Raw genomic sequence first — 22,620 nt, 5'->3', positions numbered from 1 at the left:
GCCGATTTTTTTTTTTTTTTAAATAATAAGGTCGATGAAGACGGCTGCACAGTACTGTCTTTTATCGATGGCAGTTATGATATCGTTCAGTATCTTGAGCGTGGCTGAGATGCACCTGTGACCGGCTCGGAAACCGAATTGCACAGCGGAGAAGGTACGGTGGGATTCTAAATGGTCAATGATCTGTTTATTAACTTGGCCTTCGAAGACTTTAGATAGGCAGGGCAGGGCAGGATGGATATAGGTCTGTAACAGTTTGGGTCTAGGGTGTCACCCCCTTTGAAGAGGGGGATGACCGCGGCAGCTTTCCTATCTTTAGGAATCTCAGACGATACAAAAGAGAGGTTGAACAGGCTGGTAATAGGGGTTGCAACAATGGCGGCAAATAGTTTTAGAAGGAGAGGGTCCAGATTGTCTAGCCCAGCTGATTTGTATGGGTCCAGGTTTTGCAGCTCTTTCAGAACATCTGCTGTCTGGATTTGGGTGAAGGAGCTGGGAGGCTTGGGCGAGTAGCTGCGGGGGGGGGGGGGGGGCTGTTGGCCGGGGTTGGAGTAGCCAGGAGGAAGGCATAGCCAGCCGTTGAGAAATGCTTATTGAGATTTTCAATTACCATGGATTTATCAGTGGTGACCGTGTAACCTAGCATCAGTGCAGTGGGCAGCTGGGAGGAGGTGCTATTGTTCTCCCTGGAGTGTGCATATGGAGAAGGTGGCATGTAAGGCCAGTGGAGTATTTTACGGTTTGTGTGCCTGCCTGCCCCCTCTGCCCGCCCCTCTGCCTGCCCGCCCCTCTACCTGCCCGCCCGCCCATCTACCCGCCCCTCTGCCTGCCCGCCCGCCCCTCTGCCCGCCCCTCTGCCTGCCCGCCCCTCTACCTGCCCGCCCGCCCATCTACCCGCCCCTCTACCTGCCCGCCCGCCCCCCCTCTGCCTGCCCGCCCGCCCCTCTGCCCGCCCCTCTGCCTGCCCGCCCGCCCCTCTGCTCGCCCCTCTGCCTGCCCGCCCGCCCTCTACCCGCCCCTCTGCCTGCCCGCCCCCCTCCCTCTACCCGCCCCTCTGCCTGCTTGCCCGCCCCTCTGCCCGCACCTCTGCCCGCCCCTCTGCCTGCCCGCCTGCCCTCTCCTCTCGCCCCCTCTGCCTGCCCGCCGCCCCTCTGCCCGCCCCCTCTGCCTGCCCACCCGCCCTCTACCCGCCCCTCTGCCTGCCCGCCGCCCCTCTGCCCGCCCCTCTGCCTGCCTGCCAGTGTAAACAGAGAGACATCGTAGAAGACTATGTCTGCAGACAAACCTGCAGTGTTGTGTTCAAGTCATTTAAAGAGGGGGGAGCAGATGGATGGAAGGAGGATCTGTTGGTGCAGCTGGACTCTTCACAGCAACAGGCCTTAGGGACAATACATGTTTTTTTACATGTTTGCACTTAAATAAGATGTCAGACTAAACTAATTTAGTCCTTCGTTAGTTGACGGAGAACAATTTTCCCAAATTCTTGCCACATGTTTAAATAGCCTACAGTATGAATTCTTCCATTTGGACAAGACAACCACTCTCGCTTATTCAGGTGACAATACATCACTAACATGTATAAGCAACATTGGTTAGCTAGAGAATGAATAACCCAGCAATATGTAAATATAATAGGCTAATAATAATTATAAACCGGGCGGTTCGGGCCCTGTATGCTGAGTGGCTGACAGTTGTGGTATACGGTCTGATGACAAAACATTTATTTTTACTACTCTAATTACGTTGATAACCAGTTTATAATAGCAATAAGGTACCTTGGGGGGTTGTGGTATATGGCCAATAGACCACGGCTAAGGGCTGTGTCCAGACACTCCACGTTGTGCCCAAGAACAGCCCTTAGCCGTGGTATATTGGCCATATACCACACCATTCAAGCCTTAATGCTTAAATATAGACGAGTAAGTTAACTTCACCCATAAATCACTTATTATATTATTCACTTCAGCCTTAAAATCATTGCTCATCACCCATTTAGTCTCTATAGGCCTGAGCACAGCCAGGAACACATCACTACTCCTTCTGTACCAATACATATTACTCTTACTGTAGTTAAAGACGTCGGCCCACATAATAAAACCAAAATGATGCATTCGACTGGAAGCCTGCAACATCTACAAATATAATCATGTTACAAGGTACTTTTGGTTAATAATAGCCTAGCAGACAATCTTCAAAATAAAGCAAAAAAATAAGAATCGACCAGAATCGGCTTTTTCAAAATACACTGCAAATGACCTCAATGGCAAAAACTGCTGCTTTTTAAAAACAAATCTAACAAAAGGACAATCTAACAAAAGGACAGAGCGTTTTACAGGAAAGGAGGTAGAGAGCTGGACAAACATAGATCACCGCTCGGACAAGTACACAGTTTACACTTTGGTCCACACGCATGGGAAATAATCGAATCAAATATTGTCACGTGTGCCAAATACAACTGGTGTAGACTACACAATAACGAGGCTATATACAAGGAGTGCCGGTAGAGAGGAAATGTGCTGGAGTCCGAGGGAGTTGAGGTAATATGCACATGTCACTTTTACCCCAACCTACATGATCATACACATACTGTAAGCCACATCTTAATGAGTTTATAATTATTTCCTTGTCATTAGAGTAGTAAAAAGCACTGCACTATAAAGGGAATAGGGAGCGGTTTGGGACACAGACGTTGTCCTCTCGTTGTCCTCTGCATGTCTCTGTGTATAGTTGCAGACAAGCAGCACAGGCTTTGTTCCAGTACAATAACTTCATCATTACCAGAAAATACTTAATCATCTGAATACAAGTGAAGGGAGAGAAAGAGAAGAGATTTAGAGTTCAAGGAGAGTTTATGTGTCTACCAAACTCATTTGACCTTGTCCTGGTTATTCTAGTTTGCATGTCTGTTAGTTGGGTTGTTTTTCTGCAGTGTATCTGTAAACAAGTCCGGTGAAACAATGCTGCCTGAATTCTACCTCAGAACTATCATCTATCTATACTGTAGGGTCACTAGCTGCAGACGAACCTGCAGTGTTATGATCAAGTCATTTAAAGAGAGACCGAGGGGGGGGTCAAGGGGTTCGAGACCGAGTCAAAATGTGAGTCCAATTCAAGACTGTGATTGTAATTTTGTCAAATCCCCACCATAATAAGAGTTCAAAATGTTCAGTAGTTCTGTGTTCAGAACATATAGATGCTTTTGAAATTCAAAAAACAGTGAAAAAAATTGCATGCTGAGGAAAAATAGAGCCACTCTGAAATGATTACTAACCCAATCATAGTGGGGAACAATTCTACTTCTTCAGAGAAGGGCTGAGGACTTATAAAATAATGATTAAAATAATATAATTATTATATTATTTTCATTGATGTTCTGATTTAACACTCAAGATAAAACAAAATTGAATCAGGATTTGCTAGCTAGCATTAAACTTATCTTATAAAAAACAATCAATCTTAACATAATCACTAGTTAACTACACATGGTTGATGATATTACTAGTTTATTTAGAGTGTCCTGCTTTGCATATAATCGATGCGGTGCCTGTTAATTTCTCATCGAATCACAGCCTACTTCGCCAAACGGGTGATGATTTAACCTCGTTGGGCTAGGGGGCACTATTTTCACGTCCACATGAAAAGCGTGCCCAAAGTAAACTGCCTGTTACTCATGCCCAGAAGCTAGGATACAATTGGTAGATGTGGATAGAAAACACTCATTAAAATAATGTCTTTGAGTATAACAGAACTGATTTGGCAGGCAAAACCCAGAGGACAAACCATCCAAGATTATTTTTCTTTTAGGTCACAGTTTTTAATTTGTTTTCTAAGAGAAACCCTATTTATGAGAAACCTGGTTGCAGTTCCTATGGCTTCCACTAGAGGTCAACAGTCTTTAGAAATTGGTCGATGTTTTTCTTTTGAGAAATGAATTAGGAACGTTGTTTGAAATGTTTGGACCAAGTTTACAGGTAATTTATTAGACACTTTGTAGGCATGTTGGGCGAGTTGAAACCGGTGTATTTCTGAATCAAATGCGCCAAATAAATTGACATTTTTGGGACATAAAGGACATTATCGAACAAAAGGACAATTTGTGATGTTTCTGGGACATTTTAGAGTGCCAACAGAAGAAGATCTTCAAAGGTAAGGCATTAATTATATCGCTATTTCTGACTTTAGTCGCGCACCTGCCTGGTTGAAATCTGATTTTCATGTGATTGTATGCAGGGCGCTGTCCTCAGATAATCTCATGGTCGGCTTTCGCCGTAAAGCCTTTGTGAAATCTGACACAGCGGCTGGATTAAGAAGAAGTTAAGCTTTATTTTGATGTTCAACACTTGTATGTTTCATGAATTTGCATTATGAGTATTTCTGTTTTTGAATTTGGCGCACTGCAATTTCACTGGATGTTGTCAAACGGGATTAGAGCGGGAAGGGATCACTAGGGATCCATAAGAGGATAACAAGCGCATTCGCGAAAAAAGCACTGTCGTTGCACCAATGTGTACCTAAACATAAACATCAATGCCTTTCTTTAAAATCAATACACAAGTATATATTTTTAAACCTGCATATTTAGTTAATATTGCCTGCTAACATGAATTTCTTATAATTTAGGGAAATTGTGTCACTTCTCTTGCGTTCCGTGCAAGCAGTCAGGGTATATGCAGCAGTTTGGGCCGCCTGGCTCGTTGCGAACTGTGTGAAGTCAATTTATTCCTAACAAAACCGTAATTAATTTGCCAGAATTGTACATAATTATGACTTAACATTGAAGGTTGTACAATGTAACAGCAATATTTAAACTTAGGGATGCCATTCTTAGATAAAATACGGAGCGGTTCCATATTTCATTGAAAGAATAAACATTTTGTTTTTGAAATGATAGTTTCCGGATTCTACCATATTAATGACCAAAGGCTCATATTTCTGTGTGTTATTATGTTATGATTAAGTCTATGATTTGATATTTGATAGAGCAGTCTGACTGAGCAATGGTAGGCAGCACTTTTGTGCGTATGACAGCAGCTCTTCGCTGTGCTTCAAGCATTGAGCTATTTATAATTTCAAGCCTATCAACTCCCAAGATTAGGCTGTTGTAACCGATGTGAAATGGCTAGCTAGTTAGCCGGGTGCACGCTAATAGCGTTTCAAACGTCACTCGCTCTGAGACTTGGAGTAGTTGTTCCCCTTGCTCTGCAAGGGCCGCGGCTTTTTGGGTAACAATGCTTTGAGGGTGGCTGTTGTCGATGTGTTCCTGATTCGAGCCCAGGTGCGAGGAGAGGGACGGAAGCTATACTGTTACACTAGCAATACTAAAGTGCCTATAAGAACATCCAATAGTCAAAGGTATATGAAATACAAATGATATAGAGAGAAATAGTCCTATAATAACCTCAACCTAAAACTTCTTACCTGGGAATATTGAAGACTCATGTTAAAAGGAACCACCAGCTTTCATATGTTCTCATGTTCTGAGCGAGGAACTTAAACGTTAGTTTTTTTACATTGCACATATTGCACTTTTACTTTCTCCTCCAACACTTTGTTTTTGCATTATTTAAACCAAATTGAACATGTTTCATTATTTATTTGAGGCTAAGTTGATTTGATTGATGTATTCAATTAAGTTAAAATAAAAGTGTTCATTCAATATTGTTGTAAATTGTCATTATTACAAATAAATAAAAATAAATTAATAATTAATTAATAACTAAGCCAATTAATAGGTATTGGCTTTTTTTGGTCCTCCAATAATCGGTATCGATGTTGAAAAATCATAAATTGGTCGACCTCTAATCTGCGCAATAGCCCAAAATAGAGTATAGACCTACTATCTACTGACTGTAACCATGTTAATTGGCTGAAATCCTGAATTGGCAAAACAACACCCAGGCCAAGCCGTGTGTAGCTGTCTAAGGTCACCACTGTCTGAGGTCACCACTGACACGAAGAATGTGAAAACATCTTGATGATCTTACAAGATCAGCATTAACCCACACGCCTGATTATCTGAATAGAGCCAAACAGTAACGGTAGGGAGTCTGTCACACGCACATGCTCAACTATTAGTGGAAAAGTCATTACGTTTTCTAATTTGACCTAAAAAGGCCAGAAACTGTACACTTTGTGTGATGAGGAAATTCACTCTGTGTCCCAAACCCTGGGAACGACTAGCTAGTCTAGTTCTCTTAAGTTCTATGCTTAATAGAACCTCTGACTTTATTGATAACAGATAAGCCTGTGCCCAGGTAACAAGCTTGCCTCTCTCCCCTCCCCCACATACATCATAACTAGACTACCCCACCTCCCATCATCTCTGCTAAGGTAAAGTAGCCTAAACGCAACCTGGGACAACATATCTAAGCTGGGAAGAATGGATTCCTGTCAATGTCTGCCTTAATTCAATGTACCCTGCCCTTACACATTATGCGTTTAAGGTACTAGGCCTCCCTCACAGTAAAGACCATAGATTACCCCCATTGGAAATGACTGAGTGACTTCCATCTGAAGGGAGATATTTCAAAAGGCCTAATTTATAAATACCAACAAGTGTGCAGCTCCCCGACTAATTCCTCAGTGCAACTACGCAGGATCGCCATTTTGCGTATCAGAACAAGACAAGAGCCTTTAAAAACATCCAGAACAGGGAACGGATGAAGGGTACTGGGGGTTACAATATAACCTCCATCTCTGAATCTAACATCCTGTCAGGAGAATCAAAGACTACATGGGGCATAGCAGATCAAAGCAGCTGCAGCTTCTACAGACTACAAAAGCAGCTTCCTGCTGATTCTCATTAAAGTTACTACTATATAGGCCTATTCTCTAAGGAGCACTTCTCTCTCTCTCTCACACACACACACACACACACACACACACACACACACACACTTTTGTCAGACAATAACAAAACATCCATACATGCACAAACAATACCAAAATCACTGTATACCACTCCTACAGACAAGGTTTTCTCTTCGTCTTTCCTCAGCCGTATCAAGCAGACAACATGAGAAATGTTATAGGGCAAGTACAGGCAAGCCTGGATAAGCATCTACAGTACCTGGGGATACAGAAATACACTATACACACAGAAGTATGTGGAGACCCATTCAAATGAGTGGATTCAGCTATTTCAGCCACACCCGTTGCTGACAGGTGTATACAATCGAGCCCACAGCCATGCAATCTCCATAGACAAACATTGGCTGTAGAATGGCCTTACTTCGGGAAGAAAATGATATTTGACCAGATACAATGCTATTTCACAGTAAACAAATTGACAGCAGTCTTTCAGCACGCTTATAGGGAAGGATACTCAACAAGCACAGCACTTACACAAATGACTTGATGAATGGCTGAGAGAAATAGATGATAAAATGATTGTGGGGGCTGTCTTGTTAGATTTCAGTGCAGCTTTTGTAATTATCATTCATAATCTGCTGTTCTAACAGAACACAGAGGGTATTCTTTAATAGAAGTCTCACAAACATAATCAGGAATTCCCCAGGGTAGCTGTTTAGGCACCTTACCAGTGTGTCTATGTATGCGGATGACTCAACACTATACATGTCAGCTACTACAGTAACTGAAATGACTGCAACACTTAAAGAGCTGCAGTTTAGTTTCAGAATGCTTGAAGTAACCCTGGATTGTAAACTGTCATGTTCAAAACATATTGATACAACAGTAGCTAAGATGGGGAGAAGTCTGTCCGTAATAACTGAAGAATTTCTGCACAAACTGTCAGAAAGAGTCTCAGGGAAGCTCATCTGCGTGCTCGTCGTCCTCACCAGGGACTTGACCTGACTGCTGTTCAGCGTCGTAACCGACTTCAGTGGGCAAATGCTCACCTTCGATGGCCACAGGCACACTGGAGATGTGTGCTCTTCACGGATGAATCCCAGTTTCAACTGTACTGGGCAGATGGCGTCTATGGAGTAGTGTGGGCGAGCGGTTTGCTGTGATTTCAGCATTGTGAACAGAGTGTCCAATGGTGGTGGTGTGGTTATTGTATGGGCAGGCAGGCATAAGATACATACAATTGAACACAATAGCATTCTAAATTGATGACAATTTGAATGCACAGAACTACTTCGAAGAGATCCATTGTCGTGCCATTCATCCTCCGCCATCACCTCATGTTTCAGTATGATAATGTATGGACCCATGTCACAAATATCTGCACATAATTCCAGGAAGCTAAAAATGTCCCAGTTCTACCATGGCCTGCACACTCACTAGACATGTCACCCATTGAGCATGTTTGGAATGCTCTGGATGGATGTGTATGACAGCGTGTTCCAGTTCCCGCAAACATCCAGCAACTTCGCACAGCCATTGAAGAGGAGTGGGACAACATTCCACAGGAAACAATCAACAGCCTGATCAGTTCTATGCGACGGAGCTGGATGAGGCATATTTCAAATGACTGATTCTTTATATGAACTGTAACTCAATAAAATCTCAGAAATTGTTGCATGTTACGTTTATAATTTTTGTTCTGTGTACTAAAACATTTCTAGACTGTCTATGGGTAACAGCGTTGATGTGTTATGCTCGACACACTCATTTTTTCACCAGAAAATGGCCAAAAAAAACAGTTGAACCAGCTTACCTGCTTTTACACTATTATTTGACTATTACGTGTTCATGGGAAATTGTTGAATGTTGAGTTCATATTTTTGTTCAGTATAGTATAGAGGTTTGTGTCTATCACCATGATGATGAGGATTTCTGTCTATTCACCATGATGGATCAGCCACCTCCACACCAATTCTCTTGTGCTTGCATTGTTGGACCTTCTTTGGGACCCTTTCTGTTACCTGGCCCTCGTCCCTTGTGTAATGTGTTTGAACCCCAATCCACTAGACTGTTCTTCCTCACCAACCCTTACCTTGATCTTCTCTCTGCAGCTGACCTGGTCTATGCATTTCTTATCTATTCAGAGTTCCAGACCTTCAGCACAACAGTCTTGCTAGGGCTGCCACAGTTACCCTATTACCGTGTAACCGACGGTCATAGATGAATATAACATGTCAGAACCGTTTGTGGGGGGGAGAACAAGCAGGGTGTTGCTGGAACAAGCAGGGTGTTGTAGCAAACTATACTTTGGTTGCCTAGCAAACACCCCCCACAATGCAGGAGCACCCTGGCAATTTGACTGGTAAACTAATGGGTACACTCGCAATGGCTGTCCGGCATTGTGATGCAATACTTTCAATGGTGATGAATTGCTTGCTGTTTGGGGTTTTAGGTTTCTGTATAAGCACTGACTGCTGATGTAAAAAGGGCTTCATAAATACATTTGATTTGAATGTTCATTCAAATGATGTTAACGAATGTGGCTCATGAAAAATGTATTTTTTTGTAATGTCGGTTGAGTTGAATCAACAAATCACAGCACATATTGATGGGTACACGTCCTGCTTTTACTTCCTGCTTTGCTCCTATGGGTACACTCGCAATAGCCGCCAGTCCAGCCGTTATGTCATCATTGACTTGAATGGGGACGAGAAGGGGTGCTGAAGATGGCGGCGAGTGCAGACAAGATTTCAGCTTGCTCTGAGTAACCTTACATTTAAGTAAGGTTGAGAGGGATAAAAGGTAACGGAACTTGGCTTATAGTAAACACAATAGGGAACAACGCTTAGTTGACCGCTAATTTTATCTGAAACTTTGAGAAATGGAAGAAAAAGGTGTGCAAAAGAGCAAAGGGAGGTGAAGGCAGTTGCTAGCTGAGCACTCAAACATTGGAGAAAAACCGCCCCCTGACTCCTCGGGAGAAGACATGGAGGATTCTGGACATTCGGTTGATTCTGAAAATCCAGTCAATAGTCCTGCACCCAAAAAGACACAAAGAATTGTCTGCGCGAGCTACAGGTCAACATAATCGATGCCGTCTCTGCAAAGATAAACGAAAGAGCCGATCGTCTGGAGAAAATGATACGCGAAAACACATGAAAAATAGATGACCCCGAGACCTCTCTCAATCATGCATACAAGACTATCGAAAAGCTTAAACTTGCAAACACAGCTACTTCTGAGAAATGCACTGCACAGGAGAAGACCATCGCAGACAAGAGCAAGAGCGCTTATTGGAAGCAGAGCGATACCGGAGAAGGTGGGTCTACGGCTTTACTGTGTCCCTGAGGACCAGGATGAGAATGTGAAGCGCTTAGTAAGAGACATCTGTAACCGTGTGGCACCGGACTTCCCCGATGGATATGACTGTCGCTCATCGTATTGGGAAGAAACAAGATGCCATTGTCAGCCGCTCGATTATCATCCAGTTTGCTTTTCGCACAGCGAGAGATGCAGTTTGGAAGAAAGCAAAGGAAAGCACCACTGAAAGAATTTAGAGTCGGTGAGGACCTGACTACAGCAGACAAGGCAACAAAGGCAAAGTTGTGGCCTCTTGTACAAATGGCCCGAAATCAAGGAAAGGGTGAATACTACTACAGGTGGATACTACTACAGGTGGATACTGCTACAGGTGGATTCTACTACAGGTGGATACTACTACAGGTGGATACGACTACAGGTGGATACGACTACAGGTGGATAAGACTACAGGTGGATAAGACTACAGGTGGATAAGACTACAGGTGGATACTACTACAGGTGGATAAGACTACAGGTGGATACTACTACAGGTGGATTCTACTACAGGTGGATACTACTACAGGTGGATATGACTACAGGTGGATACTACTAGGGGTGGATACTACTAGGGGTGGATACTACTAGGGGTAGATACTACTACAGGTGGATAAGACTACAGGTGGATAAGACTACAGGTGGATACTACTACAGGTGGATACTACTACAGGTGGATACTACTACAGGTGGATACTACTACAGGTGGATACTACTACAGGTGGATACTACTACAGGTGGATACTACTACAGGTGGATACTACTACAGGTGGATACTACAGGGGAATCAGAGCCTTTTTCACCACGGAAAAGAAATACGACCGGGGTGATTTGTTCTGTCGGTAGGTTTACAAGGTAGTTCCTTCCCCACTGCAAACTGAGCGTTCTAGTTTTGAATTATGGTGTTACTGTTTACAAGTTAAGACTTTTGTTAATACATATAGGAAGCAACTTTTTATAGAGGGTAGAGTTGAGATTGCATAGGATTTTTCTTTCTATTCTATAGATATGGACTTGGAAGTTTATGTCAATCAATGCCAGGGGGATACAAAACCTGTTGAAGAGAAAAGCAACGCAGATCTTGTATTCGTTCAAGAAACACATTCATGCAAAGAGGACTATAATTATTAGAAAAATCAGTGGGGCAATGTCATTTTTTCAAATAACTTACTTGTAGAGGAAATTGAAGAAATTCTTAAAAGTCTTCTGAGAAAATATCCATCCAGTCAGATTATATTTGGTGGAGATTTTAATATGGTTTATTCTAATGAGACTAGATTGCCCCATAGGCCTAACATTGGTTTGAACAAGTTGGTGAATTTCTGCCAAAGCCTGGACTTAATTTACAAATGGAGAGTTAAAAACCCTGGAGAGAAACAATACACATGGAGTAATAGAGATTGTTCTTTACAATCAAGAATTGATTTGTGGGTGATAACCTCTAGTCTTGAGCCCAACACTGTAGAGGTAAAAACACTGCCTGCAGTCCTGACGGATCATAAAGTCATATGGTTGACTGTAAGAATGTGCCGTAATGATGGTAGTAAATACTCTGGTGGTTATTGGAAATTAAATAACTCATAGTTATTGAATGATGATTTAAAAAATGTGATTAAGAATCTAATCTGTTTACTGGAGTTTAGCTACATCTAATGCAGAATATGGGAAATATTGAGAACTGCTGAAATGTAAAATCCGCTCAGCCTGTATTACTTATGGAAAACGGCTTGCTTTAAGAAGATGTGAGGTAGCTGAACTCTAAGACAATTGCGGATATCACAGAGATTGAGCATCTTGATCTTATTAAGGAGAAAGCTAAATTGAATGATTTACAGAAGCAACTAGATACACTGTATGAGGAAAAGGCTCGAGGAGCTTTCATAAGATCAAGAAAGTAATGGCTTGAAAAAGGCAAAAAGAACAGTAGATACTTTTTTAATTTGGAAAAGAGGAGAGGGGAAGTCAACACACTTTGGAAATGTAAGATTAATGGGGTTACCACTGAGGATAGAGAGTTGATATCAGACCACTCAGATTAATGGGGTTACCACTGAGGATAGAGAGTTGTTATCAGACCACTCAGATTAATGGGGTTACCACTGAGGATAGAGAGGTGATATCAGACCACTCAGATTAATGGGGTTACCACTGAGGATAGAGAGTTGTTATCAGACTTTACTACTAAGTTTTATGAGAATCTTTACTCCTTAGATAACAATTTGAGTGACTAAGGATCTCCTTGATTCTATAGAGAATGTTCATTTGGTTAGTGAAGAATTCAATTGGTCTTGTTGTCAAGATTGATCCATTATGGACATCCAGTACGGGGTTGCTCAGTTAAAAAAATAACAAAATCTCCAGGTTGTGATGGATTAACCTTTAAGGAGGCTACAAAGAAGGGAGAACTACCTGTCTCTCTGAAGCAAGGGGTTATTACTCTTACTCTTACCTGTCTCTCTTACCACACAAGGATCTCGTAAATATTGATAATTGGCGCCCAATCGCACTCCTAAATAACGACTACAAAATTATAGCCTTAATCTTTGCAAAAAGGTTAAAGTCTTGCTTGAATGATCTGATTGATGAATGTCAATCAGGGTTTATGAAAGGGTGCCATATATCTAATAATCTGAGGCTGGTGTTAGACTTGGTTGAGTATTGTGATCTATTGGATGACTTCCCTGTTATCCTATTTTTGGATTTTCAGAACGCATTTGATACAGTAAGTCACAATTTTATCTTTGATTGTCTTAAGCATTTGAAATGTTATCTTTTTTTGTTGACACTATTAGAACTCGGTATAATGGTGGCAATAGCTGTATCAAACTCTGTCATGGAACATCTTCAAGGTTTAACATTTACAAAGGAATACGACAAGGTTGTCCAATTTCACCTTTTTTATTTTTGGTAGTATCTCAAATTCTATGCTCATTAGTTCATAAAAGTCCATTTGAAGGCATTACATTCCAGGCCAGAGAGATCAAGATATCCCAACTGGTGGATGACACCTCACTTTTTTTGAAAAATGTGTCACAAGCTAGATTAGCATTGGATATCGGGAAGCAGTTCTCCAAAATCTCAGGTTTGGCATTAAATATTTCCAAATGTGAGATGTTTGTTTTGAAAAGAGCTGTCAATCCAGCATATTGTGAAAAAGATACTGTAACCTACCTCGGTGTAAAGATCACCAAAAATCTTAAGGCTGTGAATGATCTTAATTTGAACCCTGTAACTGAATCTGTCCCCCCCAAAAATTCCTCATGGTTAAGGAGGGATTTAAGTCCTCAAGGAAGGGTGCTTTTATCCAAAGCTGAGGGGCTATCTTGTGCATCCTATCTATTGACATTCCCAAATCCACTTGCTGTACTTTAGATAGGCTTTTGTACAACGTCATATGGAAAAACAAGCCACACAAGATAAAAAGAGATGTTATCACCAACAGGGTTTGTGATGGCGGTCTAAATGTCTTAGATTTCACGCTCTTCAATCAGATATCAAAGGTCAACTGGTTTAAAAAGGTACATAAAAAAATCCTCATTGTTTCTGGAATATTATACCTCATTTTGTTTTTCAGAAGTTCGAAGGGCTTAATTTTTAACTACAATGTCCATATATTGAGGGTAAACTTCCTTTGAAACTGTCGGCGACTCACAAGCAGGCAGTAATGTGCTGGGCTTTGTTGTATAAACACAACTTTTCACCTCAGAAATGTTTTATATGGAACAATGGGTCGATATTACATAGAAACAAGATGTTATTTAACCATAAACGATTCTCGAAAAACATTGTCCTTGTCAGCCAATTAGTTTATATTAGTGTGAATCTATTTACACGGAGAGACTTTATGGAAATATACTACTTTGAGGTTTCAAGCAAGGAATATGACGTGATTATTAAAGTTAAACCTAGTGGGATAAAAACTTTACTGCAGAATAATGCATATTTTGGAACATCTCCGATTGTAAGCGATATCCAGGTGAATGGCATTGGTCTACTAGATACGAAATTCAACAATTGTTCATTATGGGATATTTTCAACAGGAAGTCTATTCCCTCTGCAATATTTTGTTGGGCTTCATCATTTGATGTAAACTGGCCACATGCTTTTTTTTTTAATTTATTTTTTATTTGACCTTTATTTAACCAGGCAAGTCAGTTAAGAACAAATTCTTATTTTGAATGACGGCCTAGGAACAGTGGGTTAACTGCCTGTTCAGGGGCAAAACAACAGACTTGTACCTTGTCAGCCCGGGGGTTTGTACTTGCAACCTTCCGGTTACTAGTCCAAAGCTCTAACCACTAGGCTACCCTGCCATTTGGCTCACTGCACACAAATTCATGGTGACCAATAAAGTAAAGGAGATCTTTAAGATATTCCATAGATTCTGAAACTGAATCTATTGAACACTTATTATGCCATTTTTTTATTTACCTTGTCAGCTCGGGGGTTTGAACTTGAAACCTTCCGGTTACTAGACCAACGCTCTAACCACTAGGCAACCCTGCCGCCCTGGCAGCATCCAGCATCTGTTTATATATTGAAGTGTTCTGTACTGATGTAAAACTATATCTTAGCCTCAAACAACCATTGAAATTTCTAAGTTCGACATATTATTTTACTACACCGATTCCACAATTGAACGTGAGTATGTCCTAAATCTCTTTATTTTATTAGGAACATTTTTCATACACAAATCCGAATTTTATGAAGATAAAGCCCCTTCATTTAAAAAAATCTGATTTGGAAAACTATTTAGAGAGTCTTTAAAACATATACAAAACTAAATGTATTTGCTATATGTCTGTATTTGAATTGATATAATGTGGATTAGTTTGATTTTTTTCTCATTTCTTTGTGAAATCCCTCTGGTTGTTATGTTCATGTTTTGCATGTTACAGTTAATAAAATACTTTTAAAGACTTGAATGGGGATGCCTGTTCTACTCATTATATTTCTATGGCAGCACATGCAGTGAGGAACAGCTATTACAAAGAGCACGGTCATTTGGCTGGTCAATTACTGTTGTCCAAAATTATATGATGTCACATCCCCGTCAGAGCCCTACGTCTTTCCTGTTGACCATTTTGACCCCATGACCCTCTCCTTGATCCTCCTCTAACCCCGTGACCTCTGACCCCTCCTCCAGCCCTGAGTCCAGTCAGTGCTCTGGTGGTCTCTCTCCATCAGCCTGGCTAAAGTAATGATGACAATTCTACAGCGCTTTTCATAGAATCTCAAAGCTCAAGAGCAAAAAAAAATAAAAAAAAACACAAAAAAAAGCTCTCTTCCACTCTGTGTAACACCCTCTTAGGCGATGCCTCAGCAGCTCTGGGCGCCAGAAAGATCACCACACAAAATTTAGAATAGAAGCCAGTCGTCCTCACTACAAGCCTCAGCACTGCTGTATTCCTCCAGCTCCCATTCCTCTCACGCTTCAAGCCACTCCTCAAATGATCTTCTCAAAAGAGCCATGTGAAACAAAACAAAAAATGTGGTAGTGTCCAGATTAATTTTTCAAAACAAAAGCCAAGACAAAAAAATGTGTTAACCTTTATTTATTTTATTTATTTATCCGTTATTTTACCAGGTAAGTTGACTGAGAACACGTTCTCATTTGCAGCAAGGACCTGGGGAATAGTTACAGGGGAGAGGAGGGGGATGAATGAGCCAATTGTTAACTGGGGATTATTAGGTGACCGTGATGGTCTGAGGGTTAGATTGGGAATTTAGCCAGGACACCGGGGTTAACACCCCTACTCTTACGATAAGTGCCATGGGATCTTTAATGACCTCAGAGAGTCAGGACACCCGTTTAATGTCCCACCCGAAAGACGGCACCCTACACAGGGCAGGTTCCCCAATCACTGCCCTGGGGCATTGGGATATTTTTTATTCTTTTAGACCAGAGGAAAGAGTACCTCCTACAGGCCCTCCAACACCACTTCCAGCAGCATCTGTTCTCCCATCCAGTGACTGACCAGGACCAACCCTGCTTAGCTTCAGAAGCAAACCAGCAGTGGTATACAGGATGGTATGCTGCTGGCAAACTACCAGTCAATCTTCAAATCTGTGGCTCAAAAACACCAGATATGCAATTAAAACTAAAATATTCTCAAAAACTAAAAATAGCTGCTAGTAGGGTGCCATGGCAACAATATAACTTATAGGTTGGCCCTGATACTGAGGCTGGTCCTGACAAGACCCCGAGCGCATGCGCTCGCAAACGTACGTACAAATAGAGCCTTTACATAGTAATAAATAGGCATACAACTCAACTTCAGTAGCCACTAATCAGGACAGGGACAGCCGTCTTACAACACCTCTGCACTGATGAACGACCTTACATTGACCACATCTTCAACCCCTCTACTAGGGTCAATGGTGATGACAGGGAGGGTGTGCAAAGCTGTCATGAAGGCAAAGGGTGGCTACTTTGAAGAAACTCAAATATATTTAGATTTGTTTAACAATTTTTCGGTTACCATATGTGTTATTTCATAGTTTGGCGTCGTCGGTATTATTCTACAATGTAGAAAATAGTAAAAATGTCAAATAAACGAGTAGGTGTATCTAAACTTCTGACTGGTACTGTATGTGTGTGTATCAAACAATGTTGATGACATTGGGAAGGGATCACTAAGCTTCTAGAACAGACTGTACAACAGATTGCCTCCTAGGTCAAATAAAATATTATTTGACACATTTCTCAGAATACAACAGGTGTGGACTTTACAGTGAAATGCTTACTTTACGAGCCATATCCCAACCATGCAGCGTTTTCAAAGTAAGAAGGAAAACAATAGGAGTTGAGGTAATTCAAATCGGTTGCATACACATATTTATCCTATGTTAGTATGTGTGTAGCAAAATGCTTGTGTTCCTAGCTCCAAAGGTAGTATCTAACAATACACACACACATAAAAAAAGTCTACGGTAATATGTACTATTGTAGGTAGGTAGGGATAAAAGTGACAAGGCAATCAGGATAGATAAACAGAGTAGCAGCAGCGTATGTGAAGAGTGTTAAAGTGTGTGTGTGTGTGTTGGAGTGTCAATGTAATATGTGTGTGTGTGTGTGTGTTGGAGTGTCAATGTAATATGTGTGTGTGTGTGTGTGTGTGTGTGTGTGTTGGAGTGTCAATGTAATATGTGTGTGTGTGTGTATTGGAGTGTCAATGTAATATGTGTGTGTGTGTATTGGAGTGTCAATGTAATATGTGTGTGTGTGTATTGGAGTGTCAATGTAATGTGTGTGTGTGTGTATTGGAGTGTCAATGTAATATGTGTGTGTGTGTATTGGAGTGTCAATGTAATATGTGTGTGTGTGTATTGGAGTGTCAATGTAATGTGTGTGTGTGTGTATTGGAGTGTCAATGTAATGTGTGTGTGTGTATTGGAGTGTCAATGTAATGTGTGTGTGTGTGTATTGGAGTGTCAATGTAATGTGTGTGTGTGTATTGGAGTGTCAATGTAATGTGTGTGTGTGTATTGGAGTGTCAATGTAATGTGTGTGTGTGTGTGTGTGTGTGTGTGTGTGTGTGTGTGTGTGTGTGTGTGTGTGTGTTGGAGTGTCAATGTAATATGTGTGTGTGTGTGTGTGTGTGTTGGAGTGTCAGTGTAGTGTGTGTAGGTGAGTCAAGCTAGTGTAAATAGAGCCATTGCAACAACGACAACAACAAAGGGAAATAGTACAGGTAGTCTTATGCTGAACTGTTCAGCAGTCATATGGCTTGAGGTTAGGAGCTGTTCAGCAGTCTGATGGCTTGAGGTTAGGAGCTGTTCAGCAGTCTGATGGCTTGAGGTTAGGAGCTGTTCAGCAGTCTAATGGCTTGAGGTTAGGAGCTGTTCAGCAGTCTTATGGATTGAGGTTAGGAGCTGTTCAGCAGTCTGATGGCTTGAGGTTAGGAGCTGTTCAGCAGTCTGATGGCTTGAGGTTAGGAGCTGTTCAGCAGTCTGATGGCTTGAGGTTAGGAGCTGTTCAGCAGTCTTATGGCTTGAGGTTAGGAGCTGTTCAGCAGTCTAATGGCTTGAGGTTAGGAGCTGTTCAGCAGTATTATGGATTGAGGTTAGGAGCTGTTCAGCAGTCTTATGGATTGAGGTTAGGAGCTGTTCAGCAGTCTGATGGCTTGAGGTTAGGAGCTGTTCTGGAGCCGCTTGGTCCCAGAGCTGGCGCTCCGGTACCGCTTGCCATGCAGTAGCAGAGAGAACAGTCGATGACTTGGGTGGCTGGAGTCTTTGACAATGTTTTAGGGCCTTCCTCGGCCACCGCCTGTTAGGGGGAAGAGGTGTTGTCAGAGCAAACATACTTTTTACGCTTCTTGGAGCAGAGCTGTTGTGAAGGAAGTGAGTTTTGTGTTTATACAGGACCTCCCGTCAACCAATCATGTCAATGCGGAGCTATACGGAGCCCTCCGCATTGTCACAACATTTGTGATGTGCACAGTGATGCCTCCGCAAGCTCTGCAATCGCGTCACACCCTCCATACGAAGCCTCCAACCACATTTTTCGGATCAAGCATAAATTGTCTTTTTAGTTATGTGGACACAGAGGACCTTGAAGCTCTGGACCCTCTCCACTACAGCCTCGTCAATGTGAATGGGGGAGTGTGCGGGCCTCTGTTTCCTGTAGTCCACAATCAGCTACTTTGTACTGCTGACGTTGAGGGAGAGATTGTTGTCCTGGCACCACACTGCCAGGTCTCTGACCTCCCTAAGGTTATTTCTGTCCCGTAGTGTAGACAGGTTAACATTGACAAGGCCGGATTACCAGGACGCCTACTCATAGTATGTGCTGGCAAGTTTTTTTTTACTGACATTTTCAACCTCTCCCTAACAATAGTCCCTCTGCCCAAGAACGCCCCGTAGCACTCACATCTGTAGCAATGAAATACTTTGAAAGTCTGGTCATGGCTCACAACACCATCAGCCCAGACCCACTCCAATTAGCGTACCGCCCCAACAAATGACACAATCTCTATTGCACTCCACACTGTCCATTTCCACCTGGACAAAGGAACACCTACGTAAGAATGCTGTTCATTGACTACTTTCAGCATTCAACACCATAGTGTTGAAGCTCATCACTAAGCTAAGGACCCTGGGACTGAACCCCTCCCTCTGCAAATGGATGCTGACTTCCTGAGGAGACGCCCCCAGGTGTTGAGGGTCAGCGTGGCGGAGGTGTTGTTGCCTACTCAGGGGTGTGTACTTGGTCCCCAGGTGTTGAGGGTCAGCGTGGCGGAGGTGTTGTTGCCTACTCAGGGGTGTGTACTTGGTCGCCAGGTGTTGAGGGTCAGCGTGGCGGAGGTGTTGTTGCCTACTCAGGGGTGTGTACTTGGTCCCCAGGTGTTGAGGGTCAGCGTGGCGGAGGTCAGCGTGGCGGAGGTGCTCCAACACCAGTATCAAGCATCCCTACCAACCAAGACCTCTATATCAGGCAGTGTCAGAGGAAGGCCTGAGATTTTGCCAGACTCCAGGCACCCAAGCCATAGTCTGTTCACTGTAGTTCCATCTGGCAAATGGTACAAGAGCATCAGCTGTTGGACCAACAGGCTCCGAGACAGCTTCTACCCCCAAGCCATAAGAGTGCTAAATAGCCAGGCTGCTAAATAGTCAATTAAATGATACTGGAAGTATCTGCACTGACTCAACTACGCAACCACACTAGACTATACAAAACATTAGGAACACCTGCTCTTTCCATGACATAGAATAACTAGGTGAATCAAGGTGAAAGCCATGATTCCTTACTGATGTCATCTTTTAAATCCACTTCATTCAGTGTCAATGGAGGGGAGGAGACAGGTTAAAGAAGGATGTTTAAGCCTTGAGACAGTTGCGTGCGTGCCTAGGGTTGTGGCAGTCATGACATTTTGTCAGACGGTTATTGTCATGTAAAAGACCGCCGGTCTCACAGTAACTAAATTAGCAAACACTGTTAGCATCTCCAGGCCTAGTCAGTTCACCCTGCCTTCATGTACATATCTACCTCAAATACCTTATTATTATTATTATTATCTATCCTGATGTCAAGTCAGTTCACCCTGCTTTCATGTACGACCTCAAATACCTTGTACATGGATCTGGTACTCCCTGTATAAAGCTCCACAATGTGTATTTTATTAGCAGCGTGTCATGATGTGTAGGGATAACGCTAACCCCATGCCATGCGTCTCTGCCAGGGCCTTGTTCCTCCTAGCCTGCCACCGGGCAGAGCAGCCCTTGTTCCTCTGAGCCTGCCACCGGGCAGAGCAGCCCTTGTTCCTCTGAGCCTGCCACCGGGCAGAGCAGCCCTTGTTCCTCTGAGCCTGCCACCGGGCAGAGCAGCCCTTGTTCCTCTGAGCCTGCCACCGGGCAGAGCAGCCCTTGTTCCTCTGAGCCTGCCACCGGGCAGAGCAGCCCTTGTTCCTCTGAGCCTGCCACCGAGCAGAGCAGCCCTTGTTCCTCTGAGCCTGCCACCGGGCAGAGCAGCCCTTGTTCCTCTGAGCCTGCCACCGGGCAGAGCAGCCCTTGTTCCTCTGAGCCTGCCACCGGGCAGAGCAGCCCTTGTTCCTCTGAGCCTGCCACCGAGCAGAGCAGCCCTTGTTCCTCTGAGCCTGCCACCGAGCAGAGCAGCCTTTGTTCCTCTGAGCCTGCCACCGGGCAGAGCAGCCCTTGTTCCTCTGAGCCTGCCACCGAGCAGAGCAGCCCTTGTTCCTCTGAGCCTGCCACCGGGCAGAGCAGCCCTTGTTGCTCTGAGCCTGCCACCGAGCAGAGCAGCCCTTGTTCCTCTGAGCCTGCCACCGGGCAGAGCAGCCTTTGTTCCTCTGAGCCTGCCACCGGGCAGAGCAGCCCTTGTTCCTCTGAGCCTGCCACCGGGCAGAGCAGCCCTTGTTCCTCTGAGCCTGCGTCCGAGCAGAGCAGCCCTTGTTGCTCTGAGCCAAATTGTGTGGAACGAACAGCCGGGCATTCGTGCGGTTTGAGTCTGTTTCTACGGTAACATGGACTCTTGACAACGTGATAAAACATTGTTGCTACTTGCTGAAACGGCAAACTAGTATTCAGTTGCCTAGGTAACACCCCCCACAATGCAGCACCAGCACACATAGAAACAGAATGAAATTGGAACCTCATACGTACACTAGCGATGGCTGCCTTGTATTGTGATGCAATCATTTCTATGGTAATGTAGAATGTTCATTCAAATGATGTGGCTCGTGCAATGGAATTAACTTTTTGTAATGCCAGTTGAGTTGAATGAACAAATCATAGCGCATATTGTAGAGTTTTTACCTTCTGCTTTGCTCCTCTGGGTACACTCGCAATGGCCTCCAGGCCACCCATTATGACATCGTTGACTTGAATGGGGATGCCCGTTATATTCATTCCATTTCTATGGCAGTCAAGAGCAGAGGAGAGGAGAGGATATGCCCCCCCCCACGGTCACATTGCCAGCCAATTAATATCATCCCAAATTCCATGACCATCACAGCCCTAGTACCAGCGTCTTGTTTTTGGAGACTAAGTCATGTGTTGTTGTGGGGTTTGACTCCAATTAACTTCAAATTGTCTGACCGTTAAATGGATCACTGGTTGTGGTGGATGGTTGAACCTGATACTGCCATGTTGAAAAAGTTTCCTTTGACACAGAGAATAGTATCACTTGAATAAGGGACAGGCAATCTCTGTTTCACTCTCCCATACCATCCTCTGCTGTACATTACATCAAGACAACAGATACACATGCTCTGAAAACGAACACAGGGAGCATCAGGAATTGAACGGGGAAGCAGGTAAGTGTGTGTGTGTCTCGGTACTCACTGGTTTTGTTGTATGTGACCTTGGCCAGGAGTTTGTGGGCCAGGAGGATGTCTCCACTCTTCACTGCCACCAGGAGCTCCTGCTCCTTACCCATGATCGACCACCACACAAGCGACCAGTGAGCACACACGGCCCTTACGAGGTCAGTAGTCTAAGCGGTCCTTGGCAGTCGAGGGCTCAACTTCACACAGTCAGGTGCATGTTGAGTCATTCAGCTCTTCAAAATCAGATACAATGATGATGAACGTATAGAGGAGCGTCACAAAACACCCAAACCAGCCAGACAGTCAGTCTGTGTCAATCAGATTGGAACGGACCAGACCATTGTTATTAACTGGGTGAGGCTAGGCACCAGCACCACCAGGTCGTTTGGTTTCCAGAGTGTGTTTGTGTGTGAGGCCTGCTTGTTGTCTGTCCTGGTCTAAATTAAAATGTAGTATTTCTGGAGTTGTCCTCAGGGCAGGGTGTGTCGCGTAGTCTACTTGTCCTCAGGGCTGGGTGTGTTTCAGGTTCTCCTCTGTGTCCGCCAACCTGGAACAGTAGAACCTGCCATTAGAAAACAGAGACATGCCTTCACGAGCTGGGAATTTACTACTATTCAATGAAACCACTTGAAACCACATTCAATGAAACCACTTGCAAAGCTCCGTGTGGAG

The 22,620-nt window shown here is 43.4% G+C and overlaps 1 protein-coding gene across 1 annotated transcript in view; it reads right to left on the bottom strand.

Moving 5' to 3' along the window:
* LOC135524896 (caskin-2-like) overlaps window positions 1-22,502 on the bottom strand; it is a 65,793-nt gene extending 43,291 nt beyond the window's left edge. Inside the window, exon 1 of the mRNA XM_064952747.1 lies at window positions 21,965-22,502. Coding sequence (XP_064808819.1) covers window positions 21,965-22,058 — 94 coding nt within the window. The 5' untranslated portion in view covers window positions 22,059-22,502. The remainder of the gene's footprint in view (window positions 1-21,964) is intronic.
* Window positions 22,503-22,620: the final 118 nt, after the last annotated feature.

Source organism: Oncorhynchus masou, chromosome 31 (genome assembly GCF_036934945.1).
Source record: "Oncorhynchus masou masou isolate Uvic2021 chromosome 31, UVic_Omas_1.1, whole genome shotgun sequence".
NCBI lineage: Eukaryota > Metazoa > Chordata > Actinopteri > Salmoniformes > Salmonidae > Oncorhynchus > Oncorhynchus masou.
Note: the sequence above shows the minus strand (reverse complement) of the source record. Positions and strands in the feature narration are given on the sequence as shown.